Below are 24,396 nucleotides of genomic sequence, written 5' to 3' on the forward strand. Positions count from 1 at the left end.
CACCCACTCCCCATTCACATACACCTGCAGGGGACGGGGGACAGCCTCAAGGCCTGGGGTCACCCTCTCTCCATTCACATACACCTGCAGGGGACGGGGGACAGCGTCAGGGCCTGGGGTCACCCTCTCTCCATTCACATACACCTGCAGGGGACGGGGGACAGCCTCAAGGCCTGGGGTCACCCACTCCCCATTCACATACACCTGCAGGGGACGGGGGACAGTGTCAGGGCCTGGGGTCACCCTCTCTCTGTTCACATATACCCGCAGGGGACAGAGGGACAGTGTCCCGGGCCTGGGGTCACACTGCAGCTTCCAGGGCTGGGAGCCCACTGCAGCCCCAGATCCCTTGCTGGTGGGTGGAACTCAGCTCTACCCAGGCCCAGGATCACCCAAGGTGCCCGCCTCAGGCCCAGCACTTCCACAGCCGAGGCTGGACGGGCACATAGGTGAGAGTGTCACTGAGGCACTTGATCCACGGGAAAGCAAGTCCTGCCACCTCCAGGAGGCCTCCCTTCAACTCTCACCGACCTGAGAAGGGCCGGCCAGCCCGGGCTGCAGTCTCTCTAACCACACAGCAGAGTCAGAGGTGACTCCCCGGGCACCTGAGGCTCCAGCCGCCGTTCGGGGCCCCTCACCTGGGCCTCTCCGGTCCCTGCCATTCTAGGCCCCACGCCCGCCTCCACCAGCAGGGCTGACAACCGGAAGAAGCCACGCTTCCTGAGTCTGGGGCGCCCCTCCCCATGGGCAGCACCCACATGGCACGCAGTCAATGGGCGCTAAGGCCGCCCTGCGGGCCGAGCCCAGAGGGCAGACAAGATGGCCTGTCAGCCTGCGAGGGCGGCGCCCCCAGCACAGGGCCTACTGTGCATTGACACGCACGTCCGCATCCTGCAAGAATGGCCCAGATTGTGTATTATGCAGATCTGCTTACTATAAATTAACACAACGCACTGTTCATTCCCCGCAGTGTCAATGAGCTTAAAGAATGGTTCCCGTTGGCAGGAAGGGTGCCTGCGGGAGAGAACGGATTGGCTGAATCATGGAAGCGATTCTTGCGGAATCAATGACTCATTATCTTGTCGACAACTGAGGACAGATCTGCCAATCTGCGGGGAACACCACGCAGGTGATAACTGGATGGTGTGAGCCGGCGCCGGGGGAGGGGCGTGGGGAACCAGCCGGCCCACGGTTTGTGCGGCCCCTGCCCGCCCCACCCGGGGCCGCCTGCGCTCACGTTCTGGAATCAGGGCCACTGGGCCTCAGCAAGGGTCCCCAGGAATCAGGGCAATGCCCGTCCTGCCCACGAGGCAGGGAGCGTGCCCGTCGGCTGTGCCGCAGACGTGGAGGGCCAGCAAGCTGAGGTCTAGGGGTGAAAGGGCCGTGCGGAGCGTCCCCGGGGCCCCCACTTCCGGTTTCCCTCGAAGGGGCCCAGTGTCCACGGCGGGGCTGCCACTGGGTCTTGGCCAGCAGCCGGTGGCCCCCTTACAGGCCTGTGTCTGTGCACAGTCCTCCCTGCGCTGACGCAGCTCAGACGCTTACCTGCCCCACCCCAGCACGCGGCCTCGTGTTCTCCCCCAACTCAGATCAGGGCACAGGTGTCAGTGCCCCCCACCCCAGGACGGGGGCCTGAAGGTCACCACGGCGCATCCTCCTGGTCCAGCCTCATCTGCATGCTGGGCTCTGCCTGTCTGGTCTCAGCCACGCAGCCGCTATGCGCGCACGGGTGAGGGGCGCTCGAGGTTCAGCTCCGATTCGGAATTCTCGCTTGTGACCAAGTGCCGTCACCTCTCACGGGGATGCCAGGTGGGGGTGGCACAGGCCAAATCCCGGGTGGCCGTACGATGTCCTAACACCGTCTCCCCAGATGGTACCAACCCCCAGCCCACTGCACCTGCTCCCTGAGCAGGGTCACCCCAGCAACGTGGGCTCCGAGGCTGGGCGAGCCTTGCTGGACACAGGGAGCCTGGGGAGCGCGTGCGGCCTCAGCCCTCACGCTTGGGGGAAGAAGGAAGCCGCCCTCCTCCTGGCTGCCGAGGGGTGGGGCAGGACACTCCCAGCACCCGCCAGAGCACACAGGGCCCCAGGGGACAGGCCAGGTGCCTCAGCAGAGCCCACAGTGGTGGTGGCAACCCCACTTTCCTGGGGCGCAATCCCAAAGGGCAGGCGGCGGCTGCAGGTCATCAGCATCCCCGGGGGCCGCAGGACCCCTTCCTCGTGAAGTCCCGAGAGCATCCTCGGGGCCTCAGAGAAAACCATTGTGTGGAGCCACAGACGGCCACGGCCACCCCCAGAGCACAAAGGGCCATCCTTCTGGGGACACTGGCCTCTGTCACCACGGCCGCGCAATGCCCAGCCCCACCCCAGCTGGCACGCAAAGGGGCTACTTCTTGCTTTGTTTCATTTTTGCTTTTTCTTTTTTAAAAGAAACGTGGGGGGAGGCCCCACCGAGCTACTTTACGCTCCCCAATGGCCTCAGCTTCTCCGGCTGAACCCAGGGCTCCTGCCCCGCCTTCTCGGCTCATTCACTCCCTGTCACCCCCAGGGGTACCCAGCATCCTCAGTGCCCGCACGTGCTGACCGCTGGGCTCAGCTTCCTGTTCACGGGGCTTTACTGACCAGCCGGTCACTAATAATCACGCAAACACAGTCACCATTAAAACGAGCTGCAGGAGTTCTCGGCGTGGCGCAGCAGAAACGAATCCGACTAGAAACCATGAGGTTGCGGGTTCGATCCCTGGCCTCGCTCGGTGGGTTAAGGATCTGGCAATACCATAAGCTGTGGTGTAGGTTGCAGACGCGGCTCAGATCTGGTGTTGCTGTGGCTGTGGTGTCGACTGGCGGCTACAGCTCCAATTAGACCCCTAGCCTGGGAACCTCCATATGCCGCGGGTGTGGCCCTAGAAAAGGCAAACAAACAAACAAAAAACCCACGAGCTGCACGCCTTGAAGAGAACAGGAGGCCGATGGCTCAGGGGAAGAGCCACAATCACTTTCCGTGGAGCTGAATGTGAGCCCAGCCTGAGTGGCCCCGTACGGAGACCTGGGGGAGAGCTGAGGGCGGAGAGAGGAACGTGACGGGCAACGGCCCTGAGGCAGGACTGGACTTGGCGAGCAGCAAGCATGCGGGGTGGTTTTCTCCCCGAACCACAGAAGGTTCCGGCAGGTGGCTAATGCTCCCTCTGCACAGGAGCGCCCAGCTCAGGGCGGCCAGACGGAGGCAGGTGGGGAGCGAAGGGCGTCCCAAGGACACGGCCTTTGACCAGGTCACTCAATGGGGGTGCACAGCCCCCCCCACCACACAGGGGCCCCCGGGTCAGCACCTCACAGGCGGCCCTGATGTGGGCCACCAGGGACCAGCTCTGACTCCAACCTCGGGGCGGAGGCGGAGGCGGTGAGGGATCCCAGGCGCAGGACTCGGCTTTGGGAGACCCCAGGAGCGCCTCACTGCAGCGCTGCGTTTCCATGGGTGGGTCTCCAGAGGCTGATCTCGACCCCGCTGAAACCACAGAGGGCAGCTGGGAACGCCGCCAGGGGACACGGGGCACCCCAGCCGCCCGCCGCCTGCCCCCAATCCTGGGACAGTTCCGTTCAACACTAGACTCCACAGAAAGTAAAAGTTTAGTTGCAACAACTGCTAGGTAAGTAGAGACACGGTCACCAAGTTAGTTATCCATTTAACTGGAGGGGGCCTCCTGCGGCCTCACCCCCACGGCCCCAGCGGCACTTCACACGCAATCCGGAGCTGCCCGGGCATGGAGGTAACTCAGCTATGCCACCCGCTGTTGTTTTTCTTTCCCCAGATGGTGAGAAAATGTTAATGGCCCATCTCTGCTGCTGTCCCAGGCTCTGGCTGCCAAGAGTGGGGGCACCTGAGCAGGTGAGTCTGGGCAGGTGATTCCAGGTACATCAGCTCCCCACACGCACCCTGGACGGTCTCCTTCTGGGGCAGCGTCCGCCACGCCCAGCCGCCCTCTCCGGCCCGGTCCAAGACGCCGCCTCCCAGGCTGCTCTTCCCACCAGGTAAACCCGGTTCTGAGCCTCCATCCTCTTTGGCCCAGAACACCTGGGGAGGGGGGATTTGTTGGGCTTTGCTTGAGGGTGCCACAGGCGGTCAGCTACCAGTCCTCTGGGTGGCGGGCTGCCAGCCAGTCTCCCTCCGCGGAACCCAGATCCGTCAAGCTTGTGGGCCACCCTCCTGCGGACGCCGCTCTCCGCCAAGTTCCCACGGGCGGTTCCGCCGGGATCCCGACCCGCACCCGGAGCACCGCTTGCTCCTCCACCAACCCTGCACGCCAGTCAAGGGCCCATGTCCTTCTCAAGCTGTTGTCACATGACCACCACCACGTGGGGGGCTCAGGGTCTCCTGTCCCCCGATTCCAGAGCCGCCACTGCCCCCAGTGGGGCCATCGAGGCCTCAGCAGGAAGCCGAGCGTGTGCTCGGGCCCCCAGACACACCCTGGGGCGACACGAGGCAGGAAAGCTTCACAGCCCGCTTGGGGCCACGGCCGCCCAGCACCCAGGAAGGGACTGGTCAGCGCGTGCCCCGACAGCAGGACTCGACCAGGCCCTGGCGCGGCCACGCCCGCAGCAACACTGCTCACAGCGGCTGCGACACAGGCGGGCACGACGGCGCCAGGTGCAGGCAGTGTAGTGGACGGTGAACCGGAGAATGAGACGCTCAGAGGACAGAGACAGTGCGACCCCACTTGAATGAGGGCCCTGGAGGAGTCAGGCTCACAGACAGAACTCGGAGCGGGGGCCGGGGGGGGGCAGTCAGTGTTTAGTGGGGACAGAGTCTCCGTTTGGGACCGTGACATGAGGTCTGGGGGTGACGTGGTGATGGTTACACGACACTGCGAGTGTCCTTAAGGCCTCCGCACGGGACAATCCAACGCTTAGGACAGCGCCTCTTATGTTATGTGTATGTCCCCACTTAAAAAAGAAAAACAGAGTTCTTGCTGTGGCCCAGTGGGTTAAGAACCCGACATAAGGACGTGGTTACAATCCCTGGCCTCGCTCACTGGGTTAAGGATCCAGCGTTGCCACAACCTGAGGCTTAGGTTGCAGATGAGGCTCAGATTTGGCGTTGCTGTGGCTGGCAGGGCAGCCGAAAAAGAAAAAATAAAATAAAAATAAAAACAGGACACCAAGCGAGCAAACTAAATGGCCATGACCACTGCAGCCAGACGGCCTGTGGTGCCCTGTTCCTGGGGTGCTGCCAAGGCCCCGTGCTGACCTCTGGAAGCTGGACACGTCCTCCCAGACGGCTGGTGAGGAGGGAACCCTGGGCGGGGGTGGGGGGGGCAGAGCCTGGGGTGGGGTGGACCCCCAAGAAGGAGGGCCCTCCAACACCAGAGGCCTGGACGGGTCAGGGAGGAACGGCGCTCCAGCGCCTATAAAGTTGGCCACTGAGTGTCCTTTTAGGTGGAAATGCTATGTTCCACGAATAAAACAAATTGGGAGATATTTTTATACTTAGAAAAATGGATTACAGCTCCCGGCACTGTCCGTGTCTCTCTGGAACACCGTAATTTAAGCCAGGCTGGTGCTCTGGCATCCGGTCACCTGGCCGTGCCCCCCAGGGGACCACTGGTCAGAGGGCAGTGTCCAGCCCGCAGGAGGAGAGGCTCAGGACGGCCAGGGCGCGGTTCTCCAAGGACGGCGCGTCCCGGGGTCTCGGGCTCAAAGGACCGTCACAGTTTCCCCTCTTGTTCCCACGAGACTGGTCTTTTTTTGGTAATTTTTGTAATTTTTTTTTCATCTTTTTGTCTTTTTAGGGCCGTACCCACAGCATATGGAAGTTCCCAGGCTAGGGGTCAAATCAGAGCTGCAGCTGCCGGTCTACACCACAGCCACAGCAACGCGGGATCCAAGCCGCATCTGTGACCTACACCCCAGCTCACGGCAACACCAGATCCTTAACCCACGAGTGAAGCCAGGGATTGAACCCGCAACCTCAGGTTCCTAGTCGGATTCGTTTCTTTTGTGCCAAGACAGGAACTCCAAGACGGGTCTTCTTAAAAGCTGCTCTCAGGACCCTGGCCATCGGCCGGTCCCTGAGCAGCTGCTGCCCTGTGCGGGGCCAGGCTGGCTGGTCACGCCCCTGCCCCCCGCAGGCCGTGCCGGAAAGGCACAAACAGAACGCGGCTGGGGCCTGGAGAAGCTACGGCTTCTACCCGAGGCAGTAATAATAGTCCTGATCACCCTGCGACCCCCACACGCGCCTGCCAACGCGCCCCCTTTCCCTCCATATTCCCGACGGAGCAGCTCTGGATTCTTTTAAATGTGGCCTTCACCCACACAGCTCCGGCCTCGCGTGCTCACCCTGTGCTCGCGGCCACATCACAGGCTGCCCTGCACGGGCCCCTGCCCCCGGCCCTGCCAGCACGCCCTGCCGCCCACGGCTGGAAAATCTGATCAGGCTGACGGAGGGGGTGGCCTCGACCGGTGTCACGGGACAGCCTCACGAGTCACACCTGGTCCCATCCGGGGCCCAAGTGTCCCAAATTCAAGACTGCAGCCAGGAAGCGGGCATCCGCCCACAGTGCCCAGACAACCTGGCCCTGGCAGCCGGGTCCACGAGGGCCTCACAGCTACCTTGGGACCTGAGCCGCTGTGGGGAGGGCTGGGCCTGCCAGGTCACAGTGTCTTGTAATGCCCGTGATGAGAAAGCGGCCCCGTCTCCCCTCACACTGCTGCCTCCTGTGTCCCCGCCTGCACGGAAGCCACACGCAGAGGCAGCCGCACGGCCGACAGGGAAGACTGAAGGTGCCCGTGACAGAGCCATCAGCCTGGCCCCTCCCCGCGGGACCGGGACCTGGCTGTGACCTCCCTGGCGCGGGAGAGCAGGTCAAGCCAGCACCTTCCCTCAGTCAGCATCGGAAGGTGTGGGTCCAGGTGAGAGGCCGGGGCCACTGGAGTCAGCACTTTGAAGATGTTCCCAGGACTGGAGAGGCGGAGTCATACGACTTCAAGGAACAAAGAAGGAGGACGTTCCCGGGGAGGAAGGCGGGGCAGGATCTTTGAGGGGGGTCCCTGCACTGGGAGGAGCCTGCACCTCGGTGGTCAGCCCAGCAGCTCTGCCTGGATGGGGAGGAGCTGGGCCTGAGCGGGTCCTGAAGGATGCATAGGAGTTCGCGAGGCAGAGCAGGAATGAGAGCAGACGGACGGGAGGGGTGGAGGCCCAGGCGCATTTCCTTAGAGGTCACATCCCCACACCCACAAACCCAGAGGACATGTGCCCTCAGGGCGTGGGTAGTGCCCAGCACAGATCAATCGCCCAGTTGACGTCTGAGCAAGAGAACAAGGGACACAGCAGAGGGGCCTGGGGAGCAGGGACACAGCAGAGGGGGCCTGGGGAGCAGGGACATAGCAGAGGGGGCCTGGGGAGCAGGGACACAGAGCAGAGGGGGCCTGGGGAGCAGGGACACAGAGCAGAGGGGGCCTGGGGAGCAGGGACACAGAGCAGAGGGGGCCTGGGGAGCAGGGACACAGAGCAGAGGGGGCCTGGGGAGCAGGGACACAGAGCAGAGGGGGCCTGGGGAGCAGGGACACAGAGCAGAGGGGGCCTGGGGAGCAGGGACACAGAGCAGAGGGGGCCTGGGGAGCAGGGACACAGCAGAGGGGGCCTGGGGAGCAGGGACACAGAGCAGAGGGGGCCTGGGGAGCAGGGACACAGAGCAGAGGGGGCCTGGGGAGCAGGAACACAGAGCAGAGGGGGCCTGCAGAGTGGTGACCGCAGAGGTGCAGGCGGAGCCCCATAGGGGTCAGAGCCGGGTCTGTGCCAACGCCCGCTGACCCCACGCCTCCCTGGCAGCTCTACCCCTCAGCACCTCTGGGGCGGCTCCAGGACCGCCAGGTCCCAGGACGGAGCATCCTTGTCTGTCTACTCTGCTTCCTGGGCTGGTGTTGTTTTTAACCCTGAGCAGAGCCAGCAGGAGGTGACTGTGGGCTGGCAGCCTGAGCCCAGGGTTGGAACCGTGGCTCCTTCTAACCCTCCCCTCTGCCCACTTCCTCTGCGACACTGCAGCCCAAGGCCCTTCAGCTCCAGCCTCAGTTTCCTCCTTGGGTGAGAGGCCCAGTCCAGGGCAGAGCACGGTAAAACCCCAGGACAGAGAGAAAGCCCAACCCTATACCCCCTGCCCTGAGGTCCCAGCCAGCCACCTCCTGTGCCACCAGCCCCAAAAGCCGAGGGCCCCCAGCCTGGTTCCCAGAACGGGCAGCCGTGGTGGATGCAGGTGCTCTGCTGGGAAATAAATAAGAAACCGCCCTCCCCCAGGACGGCCTGGGCTGGACCGCGGGCCGAGCCCTGATCCCTGGGCAGGGGCAGCATCACTGAGCCTGGTGAGCCCCACTTCGCAGGGACATGACTGGCAGGGAGGCCACCAAGTGCCCCATCCCTGTCCCATCCTGGTGCGGGGGCCCCGACCAGAGCCCGCACACAGCTGTGTGTGGGGTCCCCCAGACGTGTTCTGTATATGGGGACCGCAGACGCCAAAATGCCAGGACAGACTCAGTCCCATGCTCAGGAGGTTCCCGGTTGGCCTGGGGACCAGCCTTAAACAGATGCTCCTCAGAACAGGGGCAAAGTGGCAGCTGAGCTGAATCTGGGCCACAGAAAACACCCTGGGCAAGACACAGCCGCGGGCACGGAGGCCAGAGCGGGGGCAGGAGGGGACGGGCCACACCTGGGGGGGGGGGACGGGGGGCAGGAGGGGACGGGCCACACCTGGGGGGGACAGGGGGGCGGGAGGGGACGGGCCACACCTGGGGCAGGACAGAGAGGGGCAGGAGGGGACAGGCCACACCTGGAAGACAGAGGGGGGAGAGGAGGGGACGGGCCATGCCTGGGAGGGGACAGAGGGCAGCACCGGCCAAGCCCCAGCTTTCGGAGATACCCACGGGGGGTGTCAGTGCCAGGCCGGCGTGCGGGTGGTGGTCTGCGGGCAGCCGCAGGGGCGCTGGGGAAGGACGCCACATCCCAGCAGGGCCAGGGGGGAGGCGGTCAGCCTGGGGGGCAGGTGACTGAAGGAGGTACCTGTCCTTCCCCATCCGAGCTGGGCCCCACGTCCTGAGACAGGGCGTCGCGGAGGGAGAGGGTGGGGGCACCACCTTCCCAGGACGGACGGCCGCGGCCCAGCGCTCCCTCGTAAAGCGAGAGCCTCGGGGCCGCGGACGCTGAAAGAGACCGTGCGGGCACCTGCCGGGCACCTCATTTCCCACTGCGCCTGGATGTGCTTCGCGTGTCCTCGGAGGAAGCTCTGTCAGCCTTCTGGTTGGAAAAAGCCCGAGCACCACTCCCCAAGTGCTTCCTCTAGAGCTTTTGGGCAGAACGAGGCCCCGTTTCCCAGACACGGTTGTCAGGTACTCACATCCACCTCCCCTTGGTCGACCACGTAGAAGTTGTCTCCTTCGTCCCCTACGAGAAAGAACAGGACACATGATGCAAGATCCCAGGGCGGCTGTTTTCTCGTAACAAACCACCCCTGACACTCTTCCTACCCCACCACCAAGCAACACCGGCTCTCAGCAAAATTAAACACTTGAAACAAAAGCTGTGTGGGAGTTCCCGCTGTGGTGCAGTGGAAGTGAATCCGACTAGTATCCGTGAGGATGCAGGTCTGACCCCTGGCCTCGCTCCGTGGGTTAAGGATCTGGGGTTGCCGCAAGCTGTGGTGGGGGTCACAGACGCGGCTTGGAGCCTGCGCTGCTGTGGCTGTGGTGCAGGCCGGCAGCTGCAGCTCCGATTCGACCCGTAGCCTGGGAACCTCCATTTGCCGCGGGAGTGGCCCCCAAAAGCAAAAAAAAAAAAAAAACAAAACACAAAAGCTGTGTGTTTTAAGGTACACGACACAATGAGTGAACCGATGACAGCGGTCAGCCTGCCAGACCCACCCCCTCCCGACACCATCGGGGCTCTGAAATCCACTCCCAGGACTCGGCAATTTTGTGACAAGAAGTCACGGAAACACATTAACACATGTTAACTTGTGGACCAGGCGGTCTGAAGCCTCCGTCGGGGACTCAGCGATGCCCGGCCATGCGCTCTGGCTCCGAGGCGCGGGGCGCGCACCTTGCTGTATGACGGTCTCCCCAGCGATGTGCGTGACGGGGAACATGGCATCGAATATGTCGCTGGAAGAGAAAGCACGGCGTGTGACGGCTGCGGGCGCCCGCCCGACCCAGCCCCGCGAGGGTGGCGCGCCGATCGTTCCCGCGACTCGGCCCAAAGGAGGTGAAGCCCTCGGCGACCCTGCTGCCCCGAGGCTCACGGCCTCCTCACCGGGTGTTCTGGGATTTTACAGAGACGGGACCGGCAGGGACCAAACCCTGGGACCGGGTCCCACGGCGCCGAGGAGGACCCGCCGGAGCACGGCAGCCGGGCTTGACGGCCTGTTCGCTGCGTTTTCCCAGGGAAATGCTTTCCATCCAAGCGTGTCGAGACGCCAGATGCAGAAATGGGAAGAAGCCAGAGTCATACCAGCTCACTCAAGGGGCCCAGAAGCCAGGGGGCTGGCACGGGGCTGTGCCCAAGGGCCACCTGGCCATTTCATTTCCTGGGTTCAGAGTGAGAGGGACCCACCAGCAGGACGGGCTGGATCCCGAAAGGCAATGACCACCCTCGGGGGCTTCATGACGCTGGAGCCCCTCGGGTAGCAGGTGCACCTTCACGGGATGCCTGCCTGCTGCCCCCCGCCCCCTGGCATTCTCTGCCACTGGGTCAAGAGGGGGCCTCAGAGGAGCTCACAGCGCGGGCCCAGGAGCAAACACAGGGTCAGACCCAAACGGCCCTGTGCCCGCTGTTCCCAGGGTCCACAAAATGTAAATCAGTCTGCCTTGAAGCAGTCACCTTCCCTCTAGGCACATGCTTCTTTCTCTGAGGAGGAGGGCAGCAATGGGGGCAGGGGTGGGGGGTGACGGCGAGCAGGGGCGGGGGGTGACGGGCGGGGGCGGGGTCAAAGGAGCGCGGCAGGGCCCAGGTTTTCAGCCCTGATGTGCCCAGATGCCTTCCTTCTGCGCTTGGCTAAAGCACGCTGCCACCTCCAGGCCCTCCTGAGCCGCACCGGAGCCCCGCTCGGCTGCCCTGCTCCCTTGTCCCCCCGACCCAGACGGAAAACGAGGCAAAATCCAGCGTCTTCCCCCGAGAGCCACACAATCTCACCCCAGGTGCATGGGTCTGTCCCCCGAGGCCTCTGAGCAGCGTCCTTGTGGGTTTTGCACTGAGGGCAGAGTCCGCAGACGAGGCACCCAGGTGCCATCAGACAGCTCCTCGGCCACCCGGCCTCCCCAAGACGCGGGTCCACCTCCGAGCTGAGACGTTTCCCACTTCGCGCCAGGGCGTGGCTTTCCCACCATCCACGTGGAACCGACGTTTCCAAACTCATCAAGATGGGGTCTGACCCTCGAGGTCAAAACACCAGGGATGAAGGAAACGCAAACCAAAACGATGATGAAGCATCACTCACGCGGGTCAGAATGGCCCCCAGCAAGAAGGATACGGGTAACGACTCAGCAAAGGAGCCCCCACACTGCGGTGGGAATGCAACTGGGTGCAGCCTCCGTGGAGGTTCCTCAAAAAACTAAAAATGGAGCTACCGAGTGATCCAGCCATTCCACTCCTGGGTATTTATCTGAAAAAACCAAGAACACTACTTCGAAAAAGATCCACGCGCTCAAATGTTCACAGCGCCACTATTTACAATTGCCAAGGTATGGAAGGCACCTAAATGTCTGTCTATCGACAGGAAGAACTAAGAAGATGTGGTACATACACAATGGAATACACAGTGGAATACTACTCAGCCATGAAAAAGAACGAAATATTGCCATCTGCAGAACACGGATGGACAGGGAGGGTATGATGCTGAAAGAAAGAAGTCAGACAGAGAGACGAGTACCGTATGACCTCGTTTATATATGGAAGCTAAAAAATACGACAGACGAGTACATTTAGCAAAAAAGAAACAGACTCATATATAGACATAGAAAACAACCCAGCCGTTGCCAGTGGCAAGAGGGAAGGAAGGAGGACGAGACAGGCAAGGAGATAAGAGGTTCAAACCACTACTTATGAAATAAATAAGATACAACGATGCGGTATATGCAGCACGGGCAACACAGCCAGTATTTTGTAGTAACTAGAAGCACAATATAATCTTTAAAAATCATGAATCACTACCTTGTACACCTGAAACATATAATACTGTAAATCAACTACACTTCAATTAAAAAAAAAAAAAAAAAAAAGAACACCCCTGGCGAATTCCAACTTGATACATTTCTGGGGAAAAAAAAGAAAAGAAAAAAAAAAAAGCATGCAAACGGAGCCGCTCCATCTTGGGCTTGTTATTCTCAGCCCAACAGAAGTAGTTTAAATGTATGTCACAGCTAATTCCAACAACACAGACATTTTGGGTTTTGTTTGTTTTAAATCTAAACCCTGCTGCCCAAGTGCCATTTTAAAATAAGGCTACTTCTTGACTTGCGAGTAAATGTTTAGAACACGGCCTGCTGGTAAGTTACTTGTTCTGACCTTGGAAACAAGACCTCTGAAGCTGTGGTCAAGCCAGCGGCCAAGGCCCCCAGGCTTGATTTCACCTTGACCTCAGGAAAGCATCTCCGTGCCTCTGAAGACAGCTCCTCTGAAAACCCGCCCCATCGGTGCCTCCCTGGACCCTGAGACACGCCTGGCCCCAGGGGTGGGTGCTGGGTGTGCCTGGTTCCCAGTGGCACCCACCTCCCTGGGAGGGCCACGTGGCCCCCCAGACACCTGCTGGGCAATGGGTCCTGCTTGTCACTGGATGTCGCTCTCCTGGCAGAAGCCGGACGCTGGCCCTGAGCCCATGGTGTGGCAAACGGCAATGGCCAATGGCCAGGCCTGCTGCCACTGGCAGACCCTCCATGAAGACAAGGAGTTTTCTGATGGCCAGAGGACCCCCGCTACTGAGCGAAATAGCAGCCGAGGTCCTGCCCTATCCTCTTTCTTCCCTTTCTCACGAGCGTCGCTTAGGCTGCCGTCCCACTGTGTCCTCGCATGGGGGGGATGGTGGGGGGGGAGGCTCCCCAGGTCTTCCAGGGACGCTAATCACTTCACTGCCCTCCCCCGACCTCAACTGAACCCAGTCCCTCCCAAAGGCCCCACCTCTCGACACCAGCCCCCTGGGGTCAGGGTTTCAGCAGGTGAATCTGGGGACACAGTTTAGCCCATAGCAAAATCCACCTTCTGCCAAAGAGCTTTCATGTTCACGTGCAGGCCCTCGGCCCACGAGGAAGGACCTGATCGTTCCCCCCAAAGCCATCAGCCAGTGTCCCCAACAATGCCTATTCACCACGCCTCCCTGTGGGACCGCACGTTCCTCCAGGCTGGTGTGTGTCCCCAGATCCATCCGGAACCACACACTGAGCCAGGCAGCTTTCTCTCCTTTTCTACTTTCTGCAGCAACTCATAGAAGAAGGGACGGTTGGCTGAAGCTTGACAGGATTCACCCGTAAAACTTTTGAGACCTGGGCCCTTTGGGAGGACAGGTCCTGGGCGCTTTGGGAGGACAGGTCCTGGGCGCTTTGGGAGGGCAGGTCCTGGGCCCTTTGGGAGGGCAGGTCCTGGGCCATCACCCACTTTCCTGGTGCTTCACTGAGCCTTCACGGGCCACTGAGGGCACCATTTTCGAAGCTGGCTCCCAGCATTTAAAAACTGAGAGGGGGAGTTCCTGTTGTGGTGCAGCGGAAACAAACCTGACTAGGAACCATAAGGTTGCGGGTTCGATCCCTGGCCTTGCTCTGTGGGTTGAGGATCCGGCATTGCCGTGAGCTGTGGTGTAGGTCACAGACGCAGCTTGGATCTGGCGTTGCTGTGGCTCTGGTGTAGGCTGGAAGCTGTAGCTCCGATTCGACCCCTAACCTGGGAAGCTCCATATGCCTCGGATGTGGGCCTAGAAAGCACAAATAAAATAAAATGAAACAAAATAAAATTTTAAAAATTGGGGGTTTCTTCAGAGAAAAAGGAGTATTTTTGGCTTTTCTTCGGAAAAAATAAAGGCATATCTAGTAGCATGGGGCCTTTGTTCTCACAAAGCAAGAACTGAGCGCCTTCCCCACCTGGCGGGAGCACGTCACCCGATTCCCGATTCTGCCTCCGTCTGTGGCTCCTGCCTTAGGGGCTCACTGTCCAGCGGGGGGGTGACACATGTGCGTGGAGAAGGCCTTCACAAGGAGGGGGTCATCCCGGTGACAAACTCTCCCTCGGTGGCAGCCCAGGGACCCGGCGCCGCCCCTAAACTTGCCCGGAGGGACCCAGGGGCTCAGTCTCCAAGGAGTCAACCCACCGTAACAAGGGCAAAGTCACAGGCCTGCACCCACAGCCCCGCCCGAAGTTAACCCGACGCCCGCACTCCCTGCGCAGGGCGACACGCAGCCCCGCGAAGATCACAGCTGTTCCCAAGCCCGCGCGCACAGCAGCTCCCAGCGCCTTCTCCCAGCCCTGGGAAGGACGCCAAAGCGCACGCCGCGCCCCCAACCTCAGCCAGTCTCCTGATCCAAGTATGGCTTTTATTCCCTTTTATTGGCTCCCACTTCTAATACACTGCGCTCTGCTGCTGCAGGTGGCCTGACAGGTAAACACCCCGCCCCCCACCCCGCCAAGCCACCCACAGGAGCAAACAGGTTGGACCAGGTCTCAGAGCGAGGCCACCCCAGTGGGCGACTGGGCAGAGGAAGGGAGGGAGGGAGGGCGCCCACACTCAATGGCAGCCACACCTGCCCCAAGCCCCTGACGCCTTCCGAGGCGCACGTGTGGGGTGGGGGTGACAAGGGTCCCTGCCCCACAGTCCCAGGCAGGACCCTCTGCTCCCTTAACCCCAAGAATCTACACTTCTGCATTCTAGAAACAGGGGAACGGGGTGGGGGCGGAATTCCTGTGATTTTCAGCCAAAGCACTGTGACAATGACCAGAGGACCCCCCCTCCAGTCACGAAGGAAAGAACAGACTTAGCACTTCCAACATTTCTGTGGCTTTCTCTCTTTACATGTCTTCTTTTGCAAAACATCCAACTTTGGGGAGCCCGGGGTGGTCAGAGCCGGGATGCGTGCATACCCCTGGCTGGTGAGGCTGCACGAGCAGCACAGAGCACAGCGGGGCGCTCCAGGCGTGGGTGTGGTGCCAACTGGCAGGGGACCGCTGCGATGGAGACGACATCAGGGAAGAGGCCCCACTGAACACACAAAACGTGTTCAAGTGTAGACGCCCGCGTCTTCCCACTTCAAAGTGAGGCCAGGAGGGGACAGCGGCCCTGACGGCCAGTCTCCCCACCTTCGCACGTGGTTCTCAAAGCCCTGCACCTGCAGCCTCTGCCTGGAAACATGTCGCTCCGTGGCCGGTCTGGGCTGATGGTCAGTGGTATTCACCTTTCAGGAATCAGCCCAGGCGAAATGCTGGTGCACTGAGCACCGCGGCGACACCCTGTTTTATGCTGCCCGGGTGACAGAGGGGCTTTTGTCTGCTGGGAGCTCTGCTGGGAGCCAGGGCCCCAGACAGTGTCCCTGGCTTATGTTTAGGCTTTTCCACTGTTTGGGCGAAAGCTCACTACGTTTCTGTATTGACTGCAAGTTTCCAAGTAATTCTCTCTAAACAGCAATAACTCAGGCGTAGCTGTTTACTGTGGGGGATGCGAGGCTGCCTGCTGGTACTGCAGCATCTAGAAATCCGTGTTTATATAAACCGGGAGCCTCTGCCACGGGAGACCTGGTGCCATCCTGTCTACGGCTGGTTCATCAACCACAACGCCTGGCACTGGAGAAGCACACACACGCCTGGGATTCCGTGGGGAATGCATCCGGGGAGTCCCCAGAGGAGGTGCCAGCTGAGCACTGGTACACCTGGGTGCAGCCGAACACATAAAGTATGAATCACACAGCGCCTGCCCTCAGACCACAACGGAATTAAACTAGAAATCAATAACAAAGATACCTTAAAATCCCCAGACATCTGGAGATGAAGCCACACACCATTACACATGGGTGAAAGAAGCAGGCGCAGGAGAAGCTGAAAACATTCTTAACGAAAGGAAAATGCAACTTATCAAAGTGTATGAGATGCAGCAAAAGCACCGCCTGGAGGGACACTCGCAGCACTGAAAGCGCACACGGATGCAGCTACGGCGTGGGGCGTGACGGCGCCCCGGATCGGATCCCTGCCCGGGAGCGCCACAGGCTTTGGCGTGGACGAAAAAGAAAAGAAAGAAAATCAAGGAAGAAAATCTAAAAGCAACCACCTAAGGAAACCAGAAAAAGAAGTTCAAAGCAAGCAAAAGAAAAGAAAGAATAAAAATTAAGGAGAATTTAAATAGGAAATTAATAGAGAAAAACCAATGAAACCCAGGCTGGTTCCTTGAAAAGAGCATAAAAACCTAGGAACCCCTAGACAGGGTCACAAAAAAGGGGGATAGGAGAGAAACTGAGAGACAGAGAAGACACAACAGACGTCAGAAATGAAAAAAAAAAAAAAAAAAAAAAAAGCACCACGACGGAGCCCTGAACTGTAGAAGGATGATAACGGAATCTTGGAACAACTCACACATCACACTGGAAACGCCACACGGGAAAGTCCTAGCTGGTGCAATGAGACAAAAAAAGGAAATAAAGGTATGCAGACTGGAAAGGAAGAAATAAAACTGTCTTTGTTTGCAGAAGATATGACCATCTCCGTAAAAAATCCCGAAGACTCAGCAACAAAGACCAAACCTACAGGAATCTCAGTGACTCCAGCAAGGCTGCACAACACCGGTCAACCGACAAACGCCCACCGCTGTTGCAGACGCCAGCCAGGAACAGGTGGCATTTAACATGAAAACAATACCGTGTACATTAACACCCCCAAAATGAAGGAGGTGCCAACCTCACAAAATATGCACAAGCTCTAGATGAGGGAAACTACCCAACTGACAAAATGTAAAAACTAAACGCAGGCACAGGCATCCCATCTTCGTGGACAGGAAGACGCTACACGGTCAGGCCAGCTCTTCCCAGCTTCGTCTACAGACTCCACCCAAATCTGACCCCGATGTCAGCAAGACAGTGGGTGTCAACCAACGGATCTTAACAGCTACACGGGGGCGAAAGATCCAGAATGGCCAACAGAGTGTGGACAGAGAAGAAAATCAGTGGCCTGAACACCCGACTCCAAGACTTACCACAAGTCTGGAAGCTCGCTCGCGCTCTCTTGCCCTCACTCCTGTCCTTCCAGGGGCTGCCTGAGACCCCGGATCTGTACGGGGCACCACCAGCCCATACGGATCAGCTCTGGGACAGCGCCTCTCGCCACCCCCCGGCCCTCAGCCTCCCCGCCCCTGCCACCCAGGGAGACATTCTCGTGCCCGGGGCTCAGGTCCCGCATGGCCACCAGTGTCCGCCCCTGCAGTGGCGCTGGGCTCTGTGGAGGCCGGGGTTCACAGAGCACAGGAGGTGAAGGCGCCCGGGTCAGGGGCTCCAGGCGCTGGGCCGGGGCTGCTTCTGCTCATGACGCCGGCCCACGCCCGTCTCTCCCTCCCAGCTGCTGGCTTCCCACCGCTCGTCTCACAGGAAAGCACCAACTCTGCCGCTCATCAGCAGCCACAGCGCGACATGCCTGGCAGGCACCTGTGCAAACCGAGGCCCATGGAGCATTCCCGAGGCTCAGGGGGTGGGCCTGGCACCTGCCAGGGCACAGACACCTCATTCCGATGCTCACGTGCGCGTGAGCCTGGGCCAGCAGCTTCCTGTTCCAGGAGGCGGGCAGCGCTGTGACTAAGGAGAAGCCAGCTTGTGCTCCACCACCGCCCCAGCCCTGGGGCAGCTCCCACACAGCCAGAGGGCTCTCTGCGGTCAGCAGGCTGCTAAGGCGTGAGCTCCGGGGCACGTCAGACCGAACAGGGAGTGTGGAAGAAAAGGGGAGGGGATGTGACCCTCCGGGCACACCTGCTTACTTACCTGCTCGCGCCAACCCAGACCACCCCAGGACAACGGGCCCTACAGGTGTCGGGAAGGAAGCGCTGTGGCCACCAGGGCACCAGGAAGGCGAGGCTCCGGTGGAGGCACCTCCTGGGGCGGGTGGCTTTGGAACCATGTCACTATTTGACATAATTATTAAAACAAGATTGTCATTTGAATGATAACACTTACAAATCAGAAGTGGAAAGTAACAAGTGAGCTGAACTGTGTGTCCAATTGACAGCATCGCCTCCGAAAACACAGATGCTTCAGGGCAACAGGGGCAGGACTAAAATCTTCGCCGGTGGCTACTAATCCTACTGGTGGCAACGGCAACAGTGCTTTGACTCTAAGGTCCGACGTGTGTGTGTGTGAACGCACACACTCGCATTTGTGCGTGTGCGTGTGCATGTGTGGTGCAACAAAGCAAAGACATTCTTTTGTTGGTGTTATTCAGAGCTGGGATTTTCAGCGCGAGAGAAAAGAGATAAAGACAAAATCCATCGTGTCAGGTTGAAAGGAAGGAAGGAAGGAAGCCCGCTGATCCCACAGCCCTGAATTGAAATTGGAAGAATCAGTATGAACTCATGAAATATTTTATCTTAGAAAAATAGTCCCGGTTCTGTCTGCAAAAGAAGAAACACCCCAGCAACAAGGACAGACTGAAGCACCGAGCACCCCTACCGCCCAGAATGTCGACTCTAAACACATCTTCCCACTGAAAGGAGCCAGGACGTCTTTAGAGCAGAAACGGGTCCCTCTCCTGGGGCAGAAAATGCACCAGATGAGCCTGCCACATCTGCAAAGACCAGAAAGCAAGCAGAGGGACGAAAATGACGGCTCATGGAGCCTACGGGCCAAAGACGGCCAATCCAAGCGTTGGTCGGACCGTAACTGCAGACAATGACACAACACAGGGGACCTAACTCAGAGGTCAGGGAGGAACAGGGGCCGGGGAGGCACAGACGCTGCAAAAACCGCAACGGGGGCTGTAGAGGGACCGAGGCGTGCGGTTTGCCAGGCCCCGGAGCACAGCGCCACTCCCTGCGCCAGCCCTTCCCGTCACAGCCACGAGCTGCACGCGCTCGGGTTCTGGGTTCTACACTCCGCGGTCCGCGTTTCACGGCCCCACGGTCCCTGGCCCCTCTTACGCTGTGCTGAGACTAGAATTCACTCTCTCCTAACCTGATGGGTGCCACGTGGCGCCTGGGCCACAGCACCGCAGGTCCGTCCTCCGAAGTGGCCTTTGTCCGCAAGTCCACGTGGCCTCCCAGGAGCGGTGGGCCGGGGGGGGGGGGGAGCCCGAGGCAGGCGCCCCAAGACAGGGACAGGACACCCCAGCTGGCGGGAAGTCCAGCCCCGGCCGCCCCTCTCCCAGGCCCCCAGGCCTCGGCAGGCGGCCACACCGGAGTCACCCCACTCAAAGCCTGGCCATTTCCACCCTCGCCCTACACCCTCCAAGGCCGTAACCTGAGAGTGCTCGCAGCAGCCGGGCCCTGCCCTCTGCCTGCCACTTTCAAAGGCCATCCCTGCATCCTCGCGCCCAAACAGCGATGCAGGCCCTGAGGCGCCAGGCATCCCCACGCGCCTCTGCCCGGACGCCCTCTCCACGCGGCTCTGCTCCCTGGAGCCTTCCCATGGGGTGTCCACGGCTCCTGCTCTGTGCCCTCGCGGCCCCCACTGCCCCACCTCTGACTCCCACCCCGACGCAGGCTCAGCACAGAGGGCGCTGGGCTATGTGGGGGCGGGGGTGATGGGGTTGAGGGTGATGGGGGCGGGGGTGACGGGGGTGAATGGGGGTGGGGGTGAGGGGAGGTGGGGGTGATGGGGGCGGGGGTGACGGGGGTGAATGGGGGTGGGGGTGAGGGGAGGTGGGGGTGATGGGGGCAGGGGTGACGGGGGTGAATGGGGTGGGGGTGAGGGGAGGTGGGGGTGATGGGGGCACTTCCTGCAGAGTGTGGACCCGTGGACTCCTCCCTCCTCCGTGCCCATCACAGTACTTTCTCGCTTGTCAACTGGCTTCTTGAGAGGCTTTTTTTTTTTTTTTTTTTTTTTTTTGTCTTTTGTCTTTTTGTCTGTTGTTGTTGTTGTTGCTGTTGTTGCTATTTCTTGGGCCGCTCCCGCAGCATATGGAGGTTCCCAGGCTAGGGGTCGAATCGGAGCTGTAGCCACTGGCCTACGCCAGAGCCACAGCAACGCGGGATCCGAGCCGCGTCTGCGACCTACACCACAGCTCACGGCAACGCCAGATCGTTAACCCACTGAGCAAGGGCAGGGACCGAACCCGCAACCTCATGGTTCCTAGTCGGATTCGTTAACCACTGCGCCACGACGGGAACTCCTCTTGAGAGGCTTAATCTGGCAGCGGACACTCGGAGAACTTGTGTCCTGGCCAAGGTTCCCCAGCCAGCTCCAGTGGAGCTGGGCTCCTGACGCAGCCCTGAGGCTCTCAAGCTGGCAGCTCCCTCACCAGGTCAGGCAGGAACCAGGGTCTGAGCTTGGCCTCCAGAGCTGCCCCTGAGGTCAGACAGGGACAGGGGCCCAAGACAGTGGCTCAGACGGCAGGTTTCCCGATGGCCTCAAACACTTACACCCACCTTCCACACAGGGCCGTGATGTGGCGGTTTTCCCAGCAAAACGCACCACCCAACCCTGACCTGGAGCAAACCTCACGCCCCGACTGTGCAGCCCCTTCTCTGGGCACTTGGGAGAGCAGGGCACACGCGGAGCCTGGGCTGCGGGTCGGCCACACACGCCGAGGCCCTGAAAGGTCCCAAACACGAGCAGCACCCTCTGCCGGCCCTGCTCCTGGGAGATGTGCGGAGGGTCCCGGGGGGTCCCGGATGCCCAAGTGGAGCAGGGAGCTCACGCGGCAAGACCCGGACGAAGGAGACGAGCCAAGCGGGCACGAGTCCCGAGGCGCGGTCGGCCACCCTGGGTCGTCGACCGGTCTGCTCCCTTGAAACTTTTCTGGTTGAGAGTTTTCAAAAGAAAACTTTAAATCAAAACACACACAAAAAAACTAGATTTCACAAAAATTGGGACTTTTTTTTTTTTTTAATGTCCTTTTGCCTTTTCTAGGGCCACACCTGCGACATATGGAGGTTCCCAGGCTAGGGGTCTAATAGGGGCTGTAGCCACCGGCCTACGCCACAGCCACAGCAACGCAGGATCCTTAACCCACTGAGCAAGACCAGGGATTGAATCCGCAACCTCATGGTTCCTAGTCGGATTCGCTAACCACTGAGCCATGACGGGAACTCCGGGACTTTCAGCTTCTGTGGAAAAAATCCGAGCTGGCCACCCAGGACCACTCCCCGGGGCAGAGGCCGCCACCAGGGGGTCCTCCTCACTGGAGCCCCCGCTCAGCAGTTCCACTTCCCCGCTGGCCCCAGAGACCCGGCCTCTGGGCCAGAGACGTGCTGACACCCAGCCTGTCTTGCTTGCAAGATGGGACCCTCAGTCCTCTGGGGTGCGGCGGGCTCAGAGAGGCAGGGAGAGGGGCCAGACCTCAGCTCCCTTAGCAGCCGGGGTCCCAGGAGCCCTCCCACGGGGCCTCAGCCCTTCATCCACGACACGGAACGACTGGCAGAGCTGCAGAAGCAGCAGCACCGCGCCCAGCACACGCCACCCACATTGATGCCTACCGCGTCCCCACCCCCACATGGCGCTATGCTCATCGGAGGCACAGGCTTCTTCAGTGCGAGGGACCCTGCCCGCCAAGGACAGTGCCTCGTCTCAGCCAGCCCCTCCCTCTCCGGGGGCTGGGGGACAGTGACCCCAGGTGGCCAGCACCTCCAGCCAACCGCCCACAGTCGTAAGCAACAACAAGGGGACGGCCCGTGTACCGGTCACCATGTCCCCAGGTAATCCTGCGAGACCACGGCACCCAGGCTGTGCACGGCGATGCCAGCCAGAGGCACAGGGGCGCCACCCAGTCCCCAACCCCTGGCCACCACCCATCTGTCCTCCACGTCCACAACCTTGTCACCTTGGGAACGTCACTTAAACCACGTCAGGCAGGAACGTCACTGGGGGACTGGCTTTTTTCACTGCATACCCTCCCCGAGAGACTCCCCCCCTGCCGCCTCCGGGTCGTCCTGTGTGTCAGCCCGTGTGCGCTTCGCCGCCATCGGGCTGTTCCACCCCACCCAGGCACCCGGGGTACTGAGCCACTCAGCCGTCGCAGGCTCCTGGATTGTTTTCAGTGTGGGGCTCTACAAACAAAGCTGCCGTGAGCAAAACCACTGCACAGGTTCTCACGTGAACCTAATTTCCAGTTCTCTGGGTAAACGCCCAAGAGGGCAACTGCCAGGTCACAGGGCAGCTACGCATTTGGTTTTCTAAGCAATGACTACAACGTTTTCCAGCCTGGGAGAGCTGCCGTTCCACCAGCGCCCGACGAGAAGCCCGGCTCCGCCGGCGGCGGGAGCATCACCGGCTTTCATTTAACCGCCCCCAGGGCTGCAGAGCATGTCCTGCTGCTTAAGGAGTCGGACAGCTGGTCCCGGGTTTCTCCTCCGTCGGAGCGTCCTCTCTGGTCGAGAGTCTCTTCAGGCCATTGGCCAGTTTCTACCTGCTCTGCTTGGTCTTGCAGCTTTGAGTCACAAGAGATTGTCCCACAGTCCAGAGGCCAGTCCCTGCTCAGATGTGGGGCTTGCAGACACCTGCTCCCAGCCCCTAGCTTGGCTTCCAGTCCATGTTCCACATGGCAAACGCTGCCCTCCGGGAGCAGAAGCAGCCCTGGCAGCGCCCAGGTGCACGCAGGCACACAGCAGGCACCTAATAAACGCCTTGGAACGACGCTGTGAACAAGAGCTGAAAATAGCTCCAGAAACCCTGAGTTCCTCGATGGGGCGCATTTTCATCTGAACTCCAGCCCTGTGCCCAGATCAACAGCGCTGCCAACGTTCAGCCCCGGAGTCACTTCCCTGCCAGTCCCAGCGGCATGAGAAGTCGGTGAACTTCCCAGGGAGACGCTGCCCGGGGGGCTCTGGGCACGCAAAGCCCCCACGCCAGCCGCCGCAGAAAGGTGCTGGTGCACGGCCGCGGGCTCCCTTCTCGCCAGACCGCCCCTCGCCCGGCCTGCTGCCCGCCCGCCACCAGAGACCCCAGGGCCGCCTCAGCCACACTGTCCTCAAGGCCACGGCCGGCCCACCCTCTGGATCCTCCTCCCGAGAGCACGGATGGGCACTGCAGGACCCATCTGCCGAAACAGGGCAAGACACGCCCACCGAGTCGCCAGAAACTGCCCAGGAAGCACAGATCTGCAGAAAGGCAGGACGCGCCTGGCCACCACTGAGACACCGACGGGGTGCCGGGTCTGTACCAAACTGTCCCATAAATTCACAGCAGGCTTTTAAAATAGAAAGTTATCTCAAATTCCTACGGAAATGCAAAGGCCCTAAAGCAGCCCAGACGATCCTGAAAAAGGAGGACAAAGTGGGAGGGTTTTACAAGACCCGACTCAAAACTCAAAATCAGAGCCCCAGCCACCCAGAGGCCGGTGTGGACGCAGCAACACGGCTCACGGATCCGGTCCAGACCGCAGGACCCAGAAACAAACCCTCGCACCTGGGGCAGGGGACTTCTGACGCGGGGCCAAGACGAGCCAAGGGGAGGTAACGGCCTCTTCAACAGATGGTGTTGCGACAACCGGACGTGCCCCCGAGAACACCGGCCTTCGTCCCCACCTCACACCACACACAGGAAGCAACTCAGATCGGATCACAGACCTAAACGCGAGAGCTAAGGTCCATCCCGCCCAGACGGCCCTGCAGGAGGGAGTCCTCACGACCCGGGGTTAGACAGAGACCTGGCACAGAGCAAGCACGGCTCACGGAAGGGAGGAGTGAGAACCTGGACTGTACATACGGTGTTAAGACAACGAAAAGACGGGAGTTCCCGTCATGGCCCAGCGTTCACGAACCTGACTGGGAACCATGAGGTTGAGGGTTCAAGCCCTGGCCTTGCTCAGCAGGTTAAGGATCCGGCATCGCCGTGAGCTGTGGCGAAGGTCACAGACGTGGCTCGGATCCCGCGTTGCTGTGGCTGTGGCACAGGCCGACGGCTACAGCTCCGATACGACCCCTAGCCTGGGAACCTCCATATGCTGTGGGAAGCAGTCCTAGAAAAGGCAAAAAAAAAAAAAGAAAAGAAAATGAAAAGACAGGAGTTCCCGTCGTGGCACATCGGAAATGAATCCGACTAGGAACCATGAGGTTGCAGGTTCGATCCCTGGCCTCGCTCAATGGGTTAAGGATCCGGCATCGCTGTGACTTGTGGTGTAGGTCGCAGACACGGCTCAGATCTGGCGTTGCTGTGGCTGTGTGTAGGCCAGCAGTTGCAGCTCCGATTAGACTCCTAGCCTAGGAAGCTCCATATGCTGCAGGTGCGGCCCTCAAAAGACAAAAGACAAAAAAAACAAGAAAATGA

The 24,396-nt window shown here is 60.3% G+C and overlaps 1 protein-coding gene across 6 annotated transcripts in view; it reads right to left on the reverse strand.

The window, feature by feature from the left end:
• PRKAR1B (protein kinase cAMP-dependent type I regulatory subunit beta) overlaps positions 1–24,396 on the reverse strand; it is an 82,031-nt gene that overhangs the window by 24,342 nt on the left and 33,293 nt on the right. For all 6 annotated transcript variants that reach the window (XM_021085935.1, XM_021085937.1, XM_021085932.1 and 3 more), the window contains exons 5-6: positions 10,076–10,137; positions 9,375–9,421 (exon numbers count right to left, since the gene is read on the reverse strand). In XM_021085935.1, coding sequence (XP_020941594.1) covers positions 9,375–9,421; positions 10,076–10,137 — 109 coding nt within the window. The remainder of the gene's footprint in view (positions 1–9,374; positions 9,422–10,075; positions 10,138–24,396) is intronic.

Source organism: Sus scrofa, chromosome 3, assembly GCF_000003025.6.
Source record: "Sus scrofa isolate TJ Tabasco breed Duroc chromosome 3, Sscrofa11.1, whole genome shotgun sequence".
Taxonomy (NCBI): Eukaryota; Metazoa; Chordata; class Mammalia; order Artiodactyla; family Suidae; genus Sus; species Sus scrofa.